The sequence below is a fragment of the Oncorhynchus nerka genome, linkage group LG5 (assembly GCF_034236695.1).
Source record: "Oncorhynchus nerka isolate Pitt River linkage group LG5, Oner_Uvic_2.0, whole genome shotgun sequence".
NCBI classification, from domain to species: domain Eukaryota; kingdom Metazoa; phylum Chordata; class Actinopteri; order Salmoniformes; family Salmonidae; genus Oncorhynchus; species Oncorhynchus nerka.
In genome coordinates this window covers 51,657,847-51,677,870 of record NC_088400.1, presented here as the reverse complement: position 1 = coordinate 51,677,870, position 20,024 = coordinate 51,657,847, and the positions used below count along the sequence as shown (strand labels likewise).

Genomic DNA, 20,024 nt, shown 5'->3' with positions numbered 1-20,024 from the left:
GCTATTCTTCAGGACCAGAAAATAGAATATGCATATAATTGACAGCTTAGGATAGAAAACACTCTAAAGTTTCCAAAACTGTAAAGATATTGTCTGTGAGTATAACAGAACTGATATTGCAGGCAAAAGAATGAGAAAAATCCAATCAGGAACGCAGCGGTTTCTAAATAAGAGTCCCTTCCTATGCTTCCCTATTGAGCAGTGAATGGGATATCAACGAGATTCCTTTTTTTATGGATTCCTGAATGTGTCTAGTATCACAAGACATAGTTTCAGGCTTTTATTTTGAAAAATGAGCCTGAGCGACAACATTGCGTCAGTGTCCACCTGATGGCTCTTTGTGTATTTCTCGCGCAAAAGACAGAGGTAGCCATTTTTCCACCCGTGTCTTACTGAAAAAAGCTCTGTCCCGGTTGATATATTATCGAATAGATATTTGAAAAACACCTTGAGGATTGATTAAAAACGTTTGCCATGTTTCTGTCGATATTATGGAGCTAATTTGGAATATTTTTCGGCATTGTCGTGACTGTAATTTCCAGTCGTTTTCTCAGCCAAATAATTTTTCTGGAAAAAAGGAACATTTGCTATCTAACTGGGAGTCTCGTGAGTGAAAACATCCGAAGCTCATCAAAGGTAAACGATTTAATTTGATTGCTTTTCTGATTTTCGTGACCAGTTTGCTTGCTGCTAGCTAGGCATAATGCTATGCTAGGCTATCAATAAACGTACACAAATGCTTGTCTTGCTTTGGCTGTCTTTTCAAAACTGAGATGACAGGGTGATTAATAAAAGGCGAAGCTGTGTTTGAATATATTTCACTTGTGATTTCATGAATATGAATATTTTCTAGTAAGATTTTTTGTCAGTTGCGTTATGCTACTTTGTGTCAGTTTGATGACAATTCTCCCGGATCCGGGATGGGTAGGTACAAGAATTAACTGACTTGCCTAGTTAAAAAAAAAAAAAAATGCAGTTCTTGACACAAATCGGTGCGCCTGGCACCTACTACCATAAGCCATTCAAAGGTACTTAAATATTTTGTCTTGCCCATTCACCTTCTGAATGGCACACATACTGTAACGAATGTCGTCGGGAGAAGGTGAGTACCAAGGTGCAGCGTGGTAAGTGTTCATCATTTTAATGGTAGAACTGAACACTATCAAACAAGCAACAAAAGAACAACCGAAACAGCTGCGTCAGTTGCAAAACACACTAAACAGAAAATAACTACCCACAAAACCCATGTGAGCAAGAGCTACCTAAGTATGGTTCTCAATCAGAGACAACAATAGACAGCTGCCTCTGATTTGGGAAGAATACCAGGCCAAACACAGAAATACAAAACATAGAACAAAACATAGAATTCCCCCCCAACTCACGCCCTGGCCAAACCAAATTAGAGATATAAAAAAATAACTAAGGTCAGGACGGGACAGTACCCCCCCCCCCCCCAAAGGTGCGGGCTCCAGCTGCAAAACCTGAACCTTTAGGGGAGGATCTGGGTGGGCATTTCACCTCGGTGGTGGCTCTGGTGCGGGACGTAGACCCCACTCCACCTTAGTCTTAGCCCACTTAGGTGGCGCCTCTGGAGTGGCGACCCTCGCCGCCGACCCCGAACTGGGGACCCTTACAGCGGGCCCCGAATAGGAGGGAGACTCTGGCGGTGCCAGACAGGCGGGAGACTCTGGCGGCTCTGGAGTGAAGGGTGGCTCTGGCGGCCCCGGAGTAACGGGTGGCTCTGGCTGCTCCGGACAGACGGGCGGCTCTGGCAGCCGTCTTTTTCAACAGTTTGAATTGAATTGATGAATTCAGTAATTCACATAGAAGTAGCCCATTTCACTGTTGCGGACAATTTATGTTTGAGGCTTTACTGAGCCGGACAACTTCTCTCTATGAGAGCCCAAGCACTTCTCCAGTGTTTCTGAAGATCAAGTATGCGGACATTTGCGCAGTCAAGCACAAACTTTTCCCCCCTGGACATTGTCTGGCTGGCATTCACATTGCCTTCATTGTCGTTTTCCTTACAAATAATAACTTTGGACATGTGTGTGTTCCTATCGAAGTAAGTGCCTTATTTTCTGTATAAGTCGTTTCTACTGTCGTTTCTACTGTAGCATACAGTATAATGTATTTACAGTTTTATTCACGTGTTTTCAAGTACTGGTGACAAATCATGCACTCAAATTATTGCATACATTGTAATGGACACCTATGATGTCTGTAAAATACTTGTTTGAGGGTTGTACTGATTATGATGAGCTAATGCTAAGCTATTTGCCAGCTATGTGTGGTGCCATGTTTGTTGTCACAAACCGGTGCGCCTGGCACCTAGTACCATACCTCGTTCAAAGGCACTTAAATCTTCCAATAGGGTGGTGCACAATTGGTCCAGCATCGTCCGGGTTAGGGGAGAGTTTGGCCTGGGTAGGCCGTCATTGTTAAATAAGAATTTGTTCTAAACTGACTTGGTGAAATCTTTTTTTTATATATATCACAGAAACGTCTGACAGACCAAAGATGTTATGTCAAAATGAGGTCATGGAATGGTTCACTCATCTTTTGAGTAAACTTCCGGAAGTGAATGATCGTAGACGACACCCCCTTCAACATGCATACTGCAAACAGACCAACCTCATCTGGTCTCCTCTTCTTATCTTTGGTTGACACGAAAAAACTAACGTGGTGGCGCGCACAAACTACCCCATCGTCAGATTACTTTTGATTTTTAGAAAGTGTTTTACTAAATCATTTAGATCTATTGTAAATGGTAGCTACGTGCTATTAACTAATTCATATTGTGGTTTCTGTTAGCAGAGAGTTAGCTAAATTTGATCGCTTGTCAATCTTTCCTCAGTTAGCCCTAGGACTAATGTAGCCTACATTTTATGATTTGGCTGATTGTGTTATGCTGTCGCTACTTCTGTAGGATATACTGCTTTCTCGGGAACAGGCCCAAATCCCCATAATTTGCGTGAAGAAAATACGGAGAAAAAAGGGGAGGAGGTCGGGCTGCCTTCTGAGAAATTGTAGGCGAGCGAGTAAACTCCCACTGCCATTTGTTCTATTGGCCAATGTGCAATCATTGGAGGAAAAAAAACGATGACAGCCGATCAAGATTATCCTACCAACAGGACAATGAAAACTGTAATATCTTATGTTTCACCAAGGCGTGGCTGAACAACAACATGGATAATATAGAGCTAGTGGGATTTTCTATGCACCGGTAGGACAGAGAAGCTAAGTCTGGTAAGACGAGGGGTGGGGATGTGTCTATTTTTCAATGACAGCTGGTGCACGATGTCTAATAATATAGAAGTCTCGAGGTATTGCTCGCCTGAGGTAGAGTTCCTATTCCTCACTAATTGCTGTTCTGATGTCCAGAAGTTCACTCAACGTCAACAAAACAAAGGGATTGTGGACTTCAGGAAACAGCAGAGGGAGCACGCCCCTATCCACATCAATGGGACAGCAGTGGAGAAGGAGGAAAGTTTTAAGTTCCTCGGCGTACACATCACGGACAAACTGAAATGGTCCACCTACACAGACAGTGTTGTTAAAAATGTGCAACGGCGCCTCTTCAACCTCAGGAGGTTGAGGAAATTTTGCTTGTCACCTAAAACCCTCAAACTTTTACAGATGCACAATTGAGAGAATCCTGTCGGGCTGTATCACCGCCTGGTACAACAACTGCACCGCCCACAACCGCAGGGCTCTCCAGAGGGTGGCGCAGTCTGCACAACGCATCACTGGGGGCAAACTACCTGCCCCCCAGAATACCTACAGCACCCGATTGTCACAGGAAGGACAAAAAGATTATGAAGGACAACAACCACCCAAGTCACCGTTCACCTCACTACCATCCAGAAGGCAAGGTTAGTACAGGTGCATCAAAGCTGGGACCGAGAGACTGAAAAACAGCTTTGATCTCAAGGCCACCAGACTGTTAAACAGCCATCACTTACACTGAAAGGCAGCTGCCTACATGCAGACTTGAAATCATTGGCCACTTCAATAAATGGATCACTAGTTACTTTAATAATGCCACTTTAATAATGTTTACATATCTTGCATTACTCATCCCATATGTATATACTGTATTTTATGCCATCTATTACATCTGGCCCTTGTCGCTCGGTCATTGCTCATCAATACATTTATATGTATATATTCTTATTCTTTTTATTCTTGTATATATATGTATATATTCTTATTCTTCTTATTCTTCTTATTTTTATTTAACCGTTATTTAACTAGGCAAGTCAGTTTAGCTTTTACACCTGCATTGTTTGCTGTTTGGGGTTTTAGGCTGGGTTTCTGTACAGCACTTTGAGATATCAGCTGATGTACGAAGGGCTATATGAATAAATTTGATTAGATTTGATTTGATTTATAATGACGGCCTGTGTTAACTGCCTTGTTCATGGGCAGAATGACAGATTTTGACCATGTCAGCTTGAGGATTCGAGCCTACCTGCAATCACTTTACTTAGATTTGTGGGTATTAGGTAGTTATTGTGGAATTGTTAGATTACTTGTTAGATATTGCTTCACTATCAGAACTAGAAGCACAAGCATTTCGCTACGTTCGCAATAACATCTGCTAACAATGTGTATGTGAACAATAAAATTTGATTTGACCTTATGAAAAGCTGTAGACCACACTACCTACCAAGAGAGTTATCCTCTATAATTACTCGTAGTCGTTTAATGCAGGCAAACTTAAATCCATTTTACCTAATTTCTACCAGCATGACACATGTGCAACCAGAGGAAAAAAAACTCTAGACCACTTTTGCTCCACACGGAGAGATGCATACAAAACTCTCCCCCAAATCAAATCAAATCAAATCAAATGTATTTATATAGCCCTTCGTACATCAGATGATATCTCAAAGTGCTGTACAGAAACCCAGCCTAAAACCCCAAACAGCAAGCAATGCAGGTGTAGAAGCACGGTGGCTAGGAAAAACTCCCTAGAAAGGCCAAAACCTAGGAAGAAACCTAGGAAACCTAGGAAGAAACCTAGAGGAACCAGGCTATGTGGGGTGGCCAGTCCTCTTCTGGCTGTGCCGGGTGGAGATTATAACAGAACATGGCCAAGATGTTCAAATGTTCATAAATGACCAGCATGGACGAATAATAATAAGGCAGAACAGTTGAAACTGGAGCAGCAGCACGGCCAGGTGGACTGGGGACAGCAAGGAGTCATCATGTCAGGTAGTCCTGGGGCATGGTCCTAGGGCTCAGGTCCTCCGAGAGAGAGAAAGAAAGAGAGAAAGAGAGAATTAGAGAGAGCACATGTGGGGTGGCCAGTCCTCTTCTGGCTGTGCCGGGTGGAGATTATAACAGAACATGGCCAAGATGTTAAATTGTTCATAAATGACCAGCATGGTCTAATAATAATAAGGCAGAACAGTTGAAACTGGAGCAGCAGTCCCCACCCTCCATTTGGCAAATCTGACCATGATTCTATCCTCCTGGTGCCTGCTTACAAGCAAAATCTAAAGCAGGAAGTACCAGTGACTCGCTCAATACAGAAGTGGTCAGATGACACGGTTGCTACACTACAGGACGCGGTTGCTACGCTACATGACTGTTTTGCTAACACAGACTGGAATATGTTCCGGGATTCATCCAATGGCATTGCGGAGTATACCACCTCAGTCATCGGCTTCATCAATAAGTGCAACGACGACGTCGTCCCCACAGTGAACGTTCATACATATCCCAACCAGAAACCATGGATTACAGGCAACATCCGCATCGAGCTAAAGGCTAGAGCTGCCACTTTCAAGGAATGGGAAAATAATCCAGACACTTCTTAGAAATCCCACTATAACCTCAGACGAACCACCAAACAAGCAAAGCATCAATAAAGGATTAAGATTGAATCCTATTACACTGGCTCTGACGCTCGTCGGATGTGGCAGGGCATGAAAACTATTACGGACTACAAAGGGAAACCCAGATGCAAGCAGCCCAGTGACGCAAGCCTACCAAACGACCTTTTATGCTCGCTTCGAGGCAAGCAACACTGAAGCATGCACGAGAGAATCATCTGTTCTGGACGACTGTGTAGCCGAAGTGAGCAAGACCTTTAAACAGGTCAACATTCACAAGGCTGCGGGGCCAGACAGATTACCAGGACATGTACTCAAAGTATGCGCAGACCAACTGGCAAGTGTCTTCACTGACATTTTCAACCTCTCCCTGACTGAGTCTGTAATACCTACATGTTTCAAGCAGACCACCATGGTCCCTGTGCCCAAGGACGTGAAGGTAACCTGCCTAAATGATTACCGCCCCATAGCACTCACACCGGTAGCCATGAAGTGCTTTGAAAGGCTGGTCATGGCTCACATCAACAACATGCTCCCGGATACCCTATACCCACTCCAAATCGCACATAACCCCAACAGATCCACAGATGACACAAGCTCAATCGCTCTCCACACTGCCCTTTCCCACATGGACAAAGGGAACACCTATTTGAAAATGCTGTTCATTGACAAAAGCTCATCGTTCAACACCATAGTGCCCACGAAGCTCATCACTAAGCTAAGGACCCTGGGACTATAAACACCTCCCTCTGCAACTGGATCCTGGACTTCCTGACAGGCTGCCCCTAGGTGGTAAGGGTAGGCAACTACACATCTGTCACGCTTATCCTCAACATATGCCCTCAGGGGTGTGTACTTTGTCCCCTCTGGTACTCCCTGGAGGCGGGCCGAACATGCCCCCATTAACATTGACAGGGCTGGAGTGGAGCGGATCGAGAGTTTTAAATTCCTTGGTCTCCACATCATCAATGAAATATCATGGTTCAAACACATCAAGATTTGGCATGGGTCCCCAGAACTTCAAAAAGTTCTACAGCTGCACCATTGAGAGCATCCTGATGTGTTGCATCACCGCCTGGTATGGCAACTGCTCGGCATGTAAGGTGCTACATAAGGTAGTGCGTACAGCCCAGTACATACTGTGGCCAACCTCACTGCCATCCAGGACCTATATACTAGGCAGTGTCAGAGGTAAGCCCAAAACACTGTCAGAGACCCCAGCCACCCAAGTCATACACTGTTTTCTCTGCTACTGCACGGCTAAGTCAAGGACCAAAAGGCTCCTTAACAGCAGCCCCCAAGCCATAAGACTGCTGAACAATTAATTAAATGGCCACCGACCTACTTTACATTGAGTCCCCCCAATTTGTTTTGGACACTGCTGCTACTCACTCTTTATTATCTATGCATAGTCACTTCACCCCTACCTACATGTACAAATTATCTCGACAAACCTGTACTCCCGCACATTGACTCGGTACCGGTACCCCCTGTATATAACCTGGTTATTGTTATTTTATTGTGTTACTTTTTAAAAACTTTAGTTTATTTGGTAAATATTTTCTTAACTCTTTCTTGAACAGTACCGTTAGTTAAGTGCTTGTAAGTAAGCATTTCAAGATAAGGTCTACAATTGTTGTATTCGGCGCATGGGACAAATAAAGTATGATTTGATTTACAATAGGCCAGCATAGACTAAATATTGATCAACATGATCACTCATGAATAATAAAGGTGCGAAATAATGGCGAGACATCATTTGACATAAAAAAAGAATTAGAACCATAAGCCTAATATAGCCTGTAATGTTTTTGAAAAGGGAAATGTTTGTTAAATGGTTAGTAAATTTGATTTCCTTTAATTTACTGTTCAGTTATGACCCTATCAATATGTTGATGTAGTGATCGACTCATTCTATGAATTAATAACTATGACATACAGTATGTTGGGTCTGTCTGTACACGCTTCACAGCATATCCCCCTTCTTTGCCATGGGAAAGCTGATTTTATATCACAGAATTCAATCTGCGGTGGTTACCTGGGAAGCTGTGCTGTGACGACCCTCCCACTCTGTCTCTTTGCTCTTGTTTTCCTTAATAGGATGTCGGCAGGCGGAGCCGGGAGGGTCGTCAGCGAAATGGGACACACCTGGGCTCGGGTGTGTCCCAGGATAAATACACCTCTTTCCCATTCATTGGGGAGACTCTCTCCATGCAGACATACTTACAGATTTTGGTTGTGGCATTTTTGTGGCCGGTTGTTTACTTTGGCACCTTTTCACAGCCCTCATTATCACATTTATGCATGCAAACACTCACACTACTGATTACTGACTACACACACCATTGTTAATTGTATTTAGTTTACTTCAGTTAATAAATATATTTTGTTATTCCTTATTTCCACTCCCTTTTTGTTATGTGCAGACAGAGTAGATGTTGAATTTTCTAAAATGTCTATCATTACAGTTTGGTGATAGTGGAAGGACAAAAGGAGATGGCAAAATATGATTTTCAGAGGTAATTTACAAATACTATACACACCGCAACTCCTTTTGGGGACTACATTCCTGCATGCCAGCTGTGTGCTGGCAGTTCTAAGACTCAATGTAGGGATTTAGGGATGGAAGAACAAAAACTATATAGTGACTATCAGGTACAGTGAGGGTAAAAAGTATTTGATCCCCTGCTGATTTTGTACGTTTGCCCACTGACAAAGAAATGATCAGTCTATAATTTTAATGGTAGGTTTATTTGAACAGTGAGAGACAGAATAACAACAACAAAAATCAGGAAAAACGCATGTCAAGAATGTTTTAAATTGATTTGCATTTTAAATGTGGGAAATAAGTATTTGACCCCTTCTCAATCAGAAAGATTTCTGGCTCCCAGGTGTCTTTTATACAGGTAACAAACTGAGATTAGCACTCCCTTTAAGAGTGTGCTCCTAATCTCAGCTCGTTACCTGTATAAAATACACCTGTCCACAGAAGCAATCAATCAATCAGATTCCAAACTCTCCACCATGGCCAATACCAAAGAGCTCTCCAAGGATGTCAGGGAGAAGATTGTAGACCTACACAAGGCTGGAATGGGCTACAAGACCAGCGCCAAGCAGCTTGGTGAGAAGGTGACAACAGTTGGTGCGATTATTCGCAAATGGAAGAAACACAAAAGAACTGTCAATCTCCCTCGGCCTGGGGCTCCATGCAAGATCTCACCTCGTGGAGTTGCAATGATCATGAGAACGGTGAGGAATCAGCCCAGAACTACACGGGAGGATCTTGTCAATGATCTCAAGGCAGCTGGGACCTTAGTCACCAAGAAAACAATTGGTAACACTACGCCGTGAAGGACTGAAATCCTGCAGTGCCCGCAAGGTCCCCCTGCTCAAGAAAGCACATGCATGCCCGTCTGAAGTTTGCCAATGAACATCTGAATGATTCAGAGGACAACTGGGTGAAAGTGTTGTGGTCAGATGAGACCAAAATGGAGCTCTTTGGCATCAACACAACTCGCCATGTTTGGAGGAGGAGGAATGCTGCCTATGACCCCAAGAACACCATCCCCACTGTCAAACATGGAGGTGGAAACATTATGCTTTGGGAGTGTTTTTCTGCTAAGGGGACAGGACAACTTCACCGCACCAAAGGGACGATGGACGGGCCATGTACCGTCAAATCTTGGGTGAGAACCTCCTTCCCTCAGCCAGGGCATTGAAAATGGGTCGTGGATGGGTATTCCAGCATGACAATGACCCAAAACACACGGCCAAGGCAACAAGGAGTGGCTCAATAAGAAGCACATTAAGGCCCTGGAGTGGCCTAGCCAGTTTCCAGACCTTAATCCCATAGAAAATCTGTGGAGGGAGCTGAAGGTTCGAGTTGCCAAACGCCAGCCCCGAAACCTTAATGACTTGGAGAAGATCTGCAGAGGAGTGGGACAAAATCCCTCCTGAGATGTGTGCAAACCTGGTGCCCAACTACAAGAAACGTCTGACCTCTGTGATTGCCAACAAGGGTTTTACCACCAAGTACTAAGTCATGTTTTGCAGAGGGGTCAAATACTTATTTCCCTCATTAAAATGCAAATCAATTTATAACAATTTTTACATGCTTTTTTCCAGATTTTTTGTTGTTGTTATTCTATCTCTCACTGTTCAAATAAACCTACATTAAAAATATAGACTGATCATTTCTTTGTCAGTGGGCAAACGTACAAAATCAGCAGGGGATCAAATACTTTTTTCCCTCACTGTATGTTACAGAAAATACACCGTTCACAAGTCAAAGCATCTACAGCCACAGTTGCATTATCTAACTTTAATGTTGGCTAACATGTCAGACTCCTCAAACGCTGATACTTACATTATGGTCAGCGCTTGCAAGATCCACTGCCAATAATGGTCTTCAGTCTTCAGGATTAGCTGCCTGGCAAGACCTATCGTATGTTCTCTCCAACTGATAAAGCAATTTCACTCAAAATGTACACTGCACATGCCTGACCACATCATAATTTTCTGTGCAGCCTTTCCACCCAAAATGCAAAGCAGCCACTGATTTCGGATGTCTTCATTCTTCGGGAAATAGTGTAAGGTTATTTTTACACTACGGCATCCAGTCACAACACAGTGTGCTTTTTCCCGGCATGCTGGTAAGTAGCTTTCTAGCTAACAGTCAAACCCCAGATGAAACGTTACCAGTATCTTTGGTAGTACGTTCTGCTTGAGATTTACGGTTTAAAAACGAGGCCAAAGCAAGGTAAAGGTGCACAAATGATAACGGTACATATTTAATTTATTACATAAAGCCGGAAGTAAATCCATGTTAATGCCTGTCTCCTGAATCCAATTGTTTGACACGGAGGGAGGGGAGCATTAACCTTCTGATCAAACTTGATCAATGTACCAGTTAGTCATTTTTCATATTTGGGTCACCCTACTTTGAACTGGTTTCAGACAAATATCATCCAATTTGGTGAAAAGTCCGTTGACATCGAGCAATAACAGAGAGAAGCCCTCAAAGCCAAATCAAACCATCAGTGAGCAGTGCCCTCTCATAGTGAAAACAGAGCAGCGAGCAGTGCGAGTACATGTTATCTATAAACTTCAAATGAGGTTTGAAGAGGGGGCAACTTAGTTAGAAAACACTTCAGTTCTCGTTGTCTCTCATTTTGAACCATTTGGAGCCCTTTGAGCTGAGCTCTAAGTTTTTTTAGTGTAAAATATCGTTAATAAAGCACTTTGTCTCTTGAAATAGAATCGAGTTTAATATCCGAGGCTGACTGATATGGTTTGGAAGCAACCTTGGTGCGATTGAGATTTATTTACAAATATGCACTTACTGACTTTGCTTAAAGTGCAAAAGCATGCTGATAAATGGTGTCTTTGGAATATTCTCAGTTAAAGTACTATTTATTGTATTTCAATTACTTTCGCATACATTTCGAAGTGAGTATTTGAATATTTTCTCTTTGAAAATACAAGTAGTTGAATAATGGAATGTATCTGGAAATACACTTGTAAAATATTGGCATGTATTTGAAAATACTCCAATACAAAGAAAATAAATATTTAAAATACAAATGCTTAAATACAAATGTATTTGAACCCAGGTCTGACATTGAATCAATTCCCATTCAAGTTTTGTGTTGCACCACTACACCCGGTGCCCTGTATGAGGATAACTGTGTCCCAAATGACACCCTATTCCCTATATAGTGCACTTCAGTATACCATTTGGGACATCCACAGTTATTATTTTTTTCTCCTCACGTGGGTCACCAAATGTAGTAAAACCAAAACCAAGATAAAAGACAAGATGAAACCTCCTGAATGGCCGACTCCCACATGCATCATCTTTTACCAGGACATGTTTATTTACAGATGATAAAATTACAGGAGGTTTGTTACAGGGTGTTCCACAGGTTACGGCCACGTCGACAGTTTCCACTACCTGCGTAAGCACACTCAGTCCAGAAGGGGACAAGAGGGGGGGGACACAATCCACGAAGCTAGAAACACACCAGTACTCTCTATGGAGACAGAGACGGAGTCCGAGGGGGAGAGATTTGGGAGGAGGGAATGGGGAAAAAGACTCATATTCAGATATAAAATAAAATGTACAAATCTCATGGCCATCAGGCACTGTGCTCCCTATTTACAGTTGTCTTAACAGGCTACAGAGCAACTCCAAGATTGCAGGTACAGTTTACACATCGTGCTTTGGGGGAGAAAACAAACTCAGTTTTATGGGGTTAAACCAATGGAGCAAAAAGGGGTAGAGGGGATTCTCAGACACACATGCAGAGCGCTCCACCCAGAGAATTGATGACAGCGATATACATGATAATCCGTTTTTTAATTCAGTGTAAGACACACACAGCACACGCACACAGCACATATGGACTTATACTTACATGTACAGGCACGCACACACACATTTCAGTGCTCAAATACTGTATGCTGCCTGTGCTAAAACCCTAGTTACCCTAGCAGAGCTAACTGTCAGAGTCCACCTAGCTCTCAAGCAGTGGCAAATACTACATTCCCCAGCATTCACAGCACCACTGTATAATTAACAACAGGGTAATTACAAACTAATGGGCAGCACGTCGGTATCCGTCACGTCGACTCTGCAAGGAACAGTCCAGTCTCCAAAGATCATGTGCGCCGCTCCCTCGGCTAATGGCAAACAAGCCTATTACATTTTTATTTAATGGTTTACACTGTTGCCACTGCAGCAAGGGACCAGGGGGACAATGGGCCGTGGGAAAACCAAGGCATGCTATTATCTTTATTACAGCCTCCATTGAAATGATGTGAAGTGGCCTAAGGGCCCACTGTGTGTGTGGTTTCTTGAGGGTAAAGTGATGAATAGTAAAGACCACTGTCACGTCGTCACTGAACTGTCGGACCAGAACTAAAATAAGTGTTTTTTTCAGCTGGAGAGCGTTCACACAAGAAAGCCTGTTTTTGCTTTTGAAAAAAGACTCATATTTTCCGGGTCTATTTACACGAGCTTTGTAAAATATCTTTTTTTTCTTTACCTATTTACATGACAACATTGGATACAGGAAATGAACAGAAAAAAGTTATTGGTTTTTGATCATTAATATTGGCATGAAAATAAAATCAGCTATAATGTAAGTGTATCTAAATAGCATGACTGAAATACTTTATGCCCGTGTGTTGGAGTCTAGTCTTTAGCAGTTGAGAACAGAACAATTCGACAATCATTGGTTTTTGCCTTTAGCCAATAGAATGGTGGCACAACTTTCAAATTAAACAAACAATATCGGGCATGACCGTCTTTTCATTTTTATAGACTACTTTTTTCCCAATAACTACTCACAGAACTGTATGACAACCACATTATTTTCACATTTAAATTTCATGTCAACATCAATTGTTTTTTTTCTTGTCTTTGAGAAAAAATGACAAAAAAAAATGTTTTACTGCAAAAAATGAATTAAAATAACATACAATGTAAAGCAGAGTAACCATGAAATAACACAAAATGGTCTCTGTTGTTTATTGTTGTGTGAGATAACAAGCGCTGTAGCCTGGTTACGGATACACCATGAAGACGGTTAACATATACACAGGAAACATTACCTATAACTCTAAGGGCTCGGTACAGATGAATTTTCTGCCAAAAAACAGCAGTACTCTGTTCTTGACATTATTGGTCATGGCATCACATCAAAACCAGTGCTAAAACACAGCCTTGCACAATCCCCTACAATGAAGCCAGCTCATTGGTCAACAGTGGCAGGTGTAACGATGTTCATATTCTGTTCAAAATATTAAAAATTTCCTGGCTTACTTCCTGACCACACAGAACATGTGTACTGACCATGTAGTCCTCCCAGATGTAACCACCATAATGAGAAGAACCATAATGGATCTTGGGGGATTCTTTCCGACTGGCTAACAAATAGCTGTTATCATCAGAGATTTTTTTTCCTGTCATGCTGTCACCTTATGGAAATACATGGTACACTAGTAAAATAATGGAGACAGACGGTCTGCATAGTTAACGCAAACGATTTTGATCAAATATGCTGAATATATTTACACAAAAATAGCTCTCACACTTATAACAGCAGACACACGCTTCAGTGGAAGCTCTCATTCAGACACACCAAGACGAATATCACTACAATGTGCAAAGGTACCTTTAAAGTACCTGTACATTTTTTCATCTTCTTTAAAAGAAAAACAAAACAAAATGGTGGCATAACCGATGAGCAAGCTCAACTTTCTCTGAGCCGGAAGCTCAAAGAGGAGTGGGCATACTCAGGCATACAGGGGCGAATGTAGCGTAGTACACAAGCATTAGACAGGACAGCCCAGACATCACATCTTAGACCAGAGCCGCAATAGAATACAGACGAGACTGCTGCAGTGAGGGTAGGGTAGGGTAGCTTACTCTGTAAATGCTACTGTTGGAGATCTTTTTACCAGGCACAGCAGACTTGAGTGGGAGTTGATAGTGGCGGTACTTATCCGTGTGACAGAGAGATTTGGTGTGTTTGTGTGTATGTGTTTATGCATGTGTTTAGGAGCGGGTGTTTTCGCAAATGGGGATTGAATAAGAGGGGGAAGGAAAATAAATAAAAGCAACGGATAAGCAACGGCAAAAGCGTAAAAAACAACAACAAAACCAAAGTCAGAGGAAAAAAAGAAACAATATTACAATCACTGATCAACACAAAGTGTCCTTGACTGGAGCCATCTGGGATAGAAACAATATAATTGATTAGTCACATATAAATGCTTGTTGTTGGGGTCTTCCTCTCTTTTTCTCTCTGGCTTTCTCTCTCTTATTTGTATTTACACACACTTTTCTTTTTCTCTGGGCCCTTATGGACATATATTTTTTTATGTGTTGTGTTATTTTCTGTATTTTGATCTCAGGGTAAGATGCTCCGAAATGTTCTCGTTTGCAGCGAGGGGCAAAAGGGCACACACGTTTTATGCTTTACTGTCGTCCCGCTTTGTGTGGATGCTGTTGTCGCTGTGCACTTTGATCTCGATCATGTCGGGCTTGAGCGTCTCCTTCCCGTTCTCCTCCTTCAGCGGTAGCTTCCTGTGGGAGAGAGACAAAGGAGACAGACATGTCTGAGTGAGAGACCTCAGATGAAAGGGTTAATTATAACTACATATTTCACTCAACCCAAGTCTCACTCATGACCATGAGTTCATTGTTAATTACGGTAACACTTCAGAGAAGACACTCTTAAACAATCAATTCGTAGAAATGTGGAATGTGAAAGGACTTTATCACCCTGTGAAATGTATACATTTTGATATGACATTTAGCTAAATAATTTACATACACACATACAGAGCATGCATCCTTATTGGCAAACTATAAGAGGTGGGATGAGTGGTAGTTTCCATGGCAGCATAGAGTGAGCACGATGGAGAATGATGCATCCATAACATAAGTAGCGGTACCTTACTGCTACTCAATGCATGTAATACATTCAAAGTTATCACTGTCCAATTAATACATTTACTTGATCAATATATTAATATGGTGGTTTATAATATCAACAGTTTCAACAGCCCTCAAATGAATTACTGAACCTACACTACCATTCAAAAGCTTTTGGTCAGTTAGAAATGCCCTTGTTTTTCAAAGAAAAGCACAAATCTTTGTCTATTAAAATAACATCAAATTGATCAGAAATACAGTGTAGATATTGTTAATGTTGTAAATGACTATTGTAGCTGGAAACGGCTGATATTTAATGGGATATCTACGTAGGCGTACAAAGGCCCATTATCAGCAACTATCACTGTTGTGTTCCAAAGGCACGTTGTGTTAGGTAATCCAAGTTTATCATTTTAAAAGGCTAATTGATCATTAGAAAACCCTTTTGCAATAATGTTAGCACAGCTGAAAACTGTTGTTTCTGTGTTATTTTGCCCATCTTAATCTTCTATTTTTATTGGCCAGTCTGAGATATGGCTTTTTCTTTGCAACTCTGCCTAGAAGGCCAGCATCCGTAGTCGCCTCTTCACTGTTGCCGTTGAGACTGGTGTTTTGCGGGGCGTTTGTTTCTCAAACTGGACACTCTAATGTACTTGTCCTCTTGCTCAGTTGTGCACCGGGGCCTCCCACTCCTCTTTCTATTCTGGTTAGTCAGCTTGCACTGTTCTGTGAAGGGAATAATACACATCATTGTACGAGATCTTCAGTTTCTTGGCAATTTCTCAATGGAAATTCTCAGAACAAGAGTAGACTGACGAGTATCAGAAGAAAGTTATTTGATTCTTGCCATTTTGAGCCTGTAATCGAACCCACAAATGCTGATGCTCCAGATAATCAACTAGTCTAATGAAGGCCAGTTGTATTGCGTCTTTAATTAGAACAACAGTTTTCAGCTGTGCTAACATAATTGAAAAATTGGTTTCTAATGATCAATCAGCCTTTTAAAATGATAAACTTGGATTAGCTAACACAACGTGCCATTGGAAGACAGGAGTGATGGTTGCTGATAATGGGCCTCTGTACCACTATGTAGATATTCCTTAAAAATCTGCCGTTTCTAGTACTCATACAAGCTCAGTCGATTAAAGGCAACACTACAACTATCAAATCCAGTAGCGTTCAACGATCCCATCGGCAAGGTACACCCTTGTGTTGAAGAGGCCTGTTATAAGATGGAATAAACCTTGACTTTGGCCCCTGGCTGTTGAACCATATACTATAGAATGCTCTTCACTGACAGGACATGGTCGTGGCCTGAATTCACCATACTCTTTCATACTAAAGCACATTTCCACCACTATATGTCTGGTCCACTACTACAACCTATAACCATGTCCATAAATTACATCAGTTAAGTGAGTGCAAGGGCAACACCATTAGCCAAGACCTAGAAAACACACTAAAACACCAACTTGCTTCTTGTCAACTTCAACTAAAGTGCCCTTTTCTACTAATATGGCTGCATATTTGGGTTAGAGTGGGGTTACATTATGCTGCATTTAGACGAGGGACGCAAAAAACATCATACCAGTAAGCATAGCCGGACATGAACTCAAGTAAGAGGGGGATGGCAAAAGCAAGCCAGCACGCTCATATGCGTTGCTATGGTGATTTCAGTAAACAATCACTGTAAATCAACATCCGGTAGAAAACAACGCTACGGTAAAAGTTTAAATATTTGAACTGGGGGCAAGTCCCTTCTACAGTCGCAACTGACGGCATTCACAGCCTGCCTCAATGGCATTTACCGTCGTGCTGTCATTGAAAACAATGACATCCGGATTGTCGTCTACCTCGAACCATCTAAATACAGCATTAGGGTGGACAGGGCCTTAGAATCCTAGTGGTTCTGGTTCCTTACTCTGGCTCTGTGAGAGGTGTAGTCTCGTTGGGTTCGTGCACTGGGCTCCCATCGTGGTTAGTTATTCTCTCCTCTTCCGTTCTCATCTCAACGATAGGATCCTTGGACCCATCGCCCCTACGCACAAACACACACACACACACAGGCATGAGCATGCACATGCGTGCACACACAGTTACACACAAACTTCAGCAAATCCATTTGTTACACAAAGCAGACAGAAGCAGCGCTTTCCTGTTCTCATCTCTCCTCTTCTATGATATCTCCAGCGGCCATGTCTCCATGCAACCTTGTATACTTAACCCTCACACAGAATGCTGAGGCAATATCTCAGTGTGCCTGCCTATAATCTAACAGAGCCTCCAAGTGACACCAAAGCACAGTGGGGAAGCCTCTCTCGTTCCCTCGCTTGCTCTTTCCTACGACCATGTTAATCGCGCCAATAAGGCTATCCACACCAGTGCTTTGGGGCTTGCTGACAATCCAAAGGGATTGAATTGGGCTGAGTCGGGGGAACCTGGTTGGCTCTGGGTTCAACCACTTCCTATCTCAGAGGTTTTGGGTGTTAAGCTCCACAGTATGTCAGTAGTGACTCTGAGGGGGCCGATGTCCTATAATAAGCCCCAAAAATCCATAATGCCGGGCATACACTGCTCAATATTCTGCCACAAATTCGCCACGTTTTTGCCGTCCCAGACAAATTTCCATGATCGGGGTGAAATCCTATGAATTAGGGCTAGGATTAGTATGTTGGGACTCACAAAGTTTGAGCGTGTCAAGGACACACTGATGATGGCTGTTCCGTTCTCCAGACCCCTGTCGGTTGTCTGAGAATTTTCTGACATTTTGGTTGTACATCTTGTAGTATGTGCAGTACTACGATGCAATTGGGCAAGGACTGCTGACAATAGCCAAATGAGTACTCAGCATGTGAGACCAACAATGATGGCGAAGAAAAAAGCAACAGCAACACACACATGGATAGAGATAGATAGAGACCAAGATAGATTGGTGGAGCTGTGGAGAGAACGCAATGCCTTTCAATGGCAAGTTCATTTTACATGGCCTGGTGACCCGGATGAGCGGAGTTTGCTCATTTTAGACCATTCCATTGGTTCTTCAGTGAAATCTCCACCCACCAGGGGCACCAATATTACATCTGCATCCTACCGTGTTAGAAACCAAAAAGATAATTTCATATTATCATTTTTATTTCATATTAAGTCCATAATCTGCTCCTCTGTCTCTTTTTCAAAATGTTTCTGCACATAATAATGTGCACACTAATGACAACCGAGAAACTCAGGGCAAGATCAACTAGGGAATCATTGTGTAATGTGAGCAACCTGGGGTTGAGGAGGGACAGAATGTAATATTTGGGACAAGGAAATTGGCGCACGTCCAAGTTGTTAAGATTTTAGAAGTGTGTAGTGTATGCCTAGTATAAGCTTCATTCCTCAAGCAGTCTGAGAAGGTAGAATATAAACATCTAAAGACAATTGACAAGTACCATCCACAATAAAGCAGCTTGCCTTTGGCCCCACTTGTAGTTTGAGACCCCTGCTTTAAATACAAGGGAAAATGAGTCCAAGTCCTCTAAAACAGCATGTAGGAAGCACATATAAACCATGCTTTATACGAAGCAAAAGTGCAGTGCTCGCGTCCCACCAGACCTTACATATCCAATTATAACCTAAAAACATAAGACAACACTCCTAAACCAAAGATGACTCAATTACTATTTCCTCCAAGATGCAGAACTAGTCTTACAAACCTAAAAAAAAACCTGGTCAGTTACTTTGCCACTATATTTCCCACTTAGTGAAAAGTGTACAGTGCTTTAAATGTTAAACAATAATTAAGTATAGGAGATTACTTGTACATTTGTCTATGTAGAAGACATAAATGGGTTAATCAATCATGTTGGGTGTTCATAGTTATTCATAGTAGTATTAGGTCCCTAAATGCATTTCTCTCTATTTTAACATGTGTTCATTTGTTTTTATAGCGCTGTGCTTGTTTATTTAGTTTTTTAAGCACTTTGAGATTATTTCTTTGTACTGAAAAGCACTATACAGTATAAGCTAAATAAATTATTCTAATTATGACTTATCTCTGTTTGTGTTTCTATACAATGTGAATCGATTAAAAAGGACAAACTGTTTATTACCACCTTTTCCACATAAGCACGTCATTGCTCAATACAATATTAATTATGGCAGGCAAAAACACATCAAATATGCAACTAAATAATTATACATTGCTAATTTACATTTGTATGCATAGTCACCTAAAAATGCTGAAAGCATGCATTCCTGAAATCAATGAATAGTTAATTAGCCAGTGAATTCAAGTTATTTTAATTTAATCAAATTGTTTAGTGATAATGTGATTCTTTGGGAAAAAGAAAGTGGGCCGCTATTGTGCGGGAAGGAGAGGGTAATAATGTCCCTTTCCCTCTGCCCTTGTTCAACCACCCTGCAGATCTGAGACAATTGAGTTGGTGTAAGCAGTAGCTCTAGCTATTTTCTTCTATTTTGCTTATACTGATTTTAATCAGATCTAGCGAGGCTGCAAAAAAGGGAACAACTTTTTTGGAATGAGATGCTGCCCAAAGCAAACTGGTAAGACACGCTGTATGCTTCCCGTCATAGACATGACCAGCACAACCATACACGAATTACGAATCACAACCCTACCCAAGTCAACTCCATCAGAATCTAATGTTACTACACATACGGTATCATCTCTTTCCATTCACCACTTACTGTCATGAGTAGGTGGACCATTTACATGTAAGTGTCTTACATAACTTATA

General features: G+C 41.9%; 1 protein-coding gene across 2 annotated transcripts in view; it reads right to left on the bottom strand.

The window, feature by feature from the left end:
- Window positions 1–11,712: 11,712 nt before the first annotated feature.
- The window catches only part of LOC115129604 (neural cell adhesion molecule 2-like), a 451,208-nt gene continuing 442,896 nt past the window's right edge, over window positions 11,713–20,024 (bottom strand). Inside the window, exons 16-17 of one of the 2 annotated variants that reach the window (XM_029660150.2) lie at window positions 17,207–17,323; window positions 11,713–14,934 (exon numbers count right to left, since the gene is read on the bottom strand). In XM_029660150.2, coding sequence (XP_029516010.1) covers window positions 14,820–14,934; window positions 17,207–17,323 — 232 coding nt within the window. In that variant the 3' untranslated portion in view covers window positions 11,713–14,819. The remainder of the gene's footprint in view (window positions 14,935–17,206; window positions 17,324–20,024) is intronic. The other variant, XM_029660152.2, reaches the window with a different exon arrangement.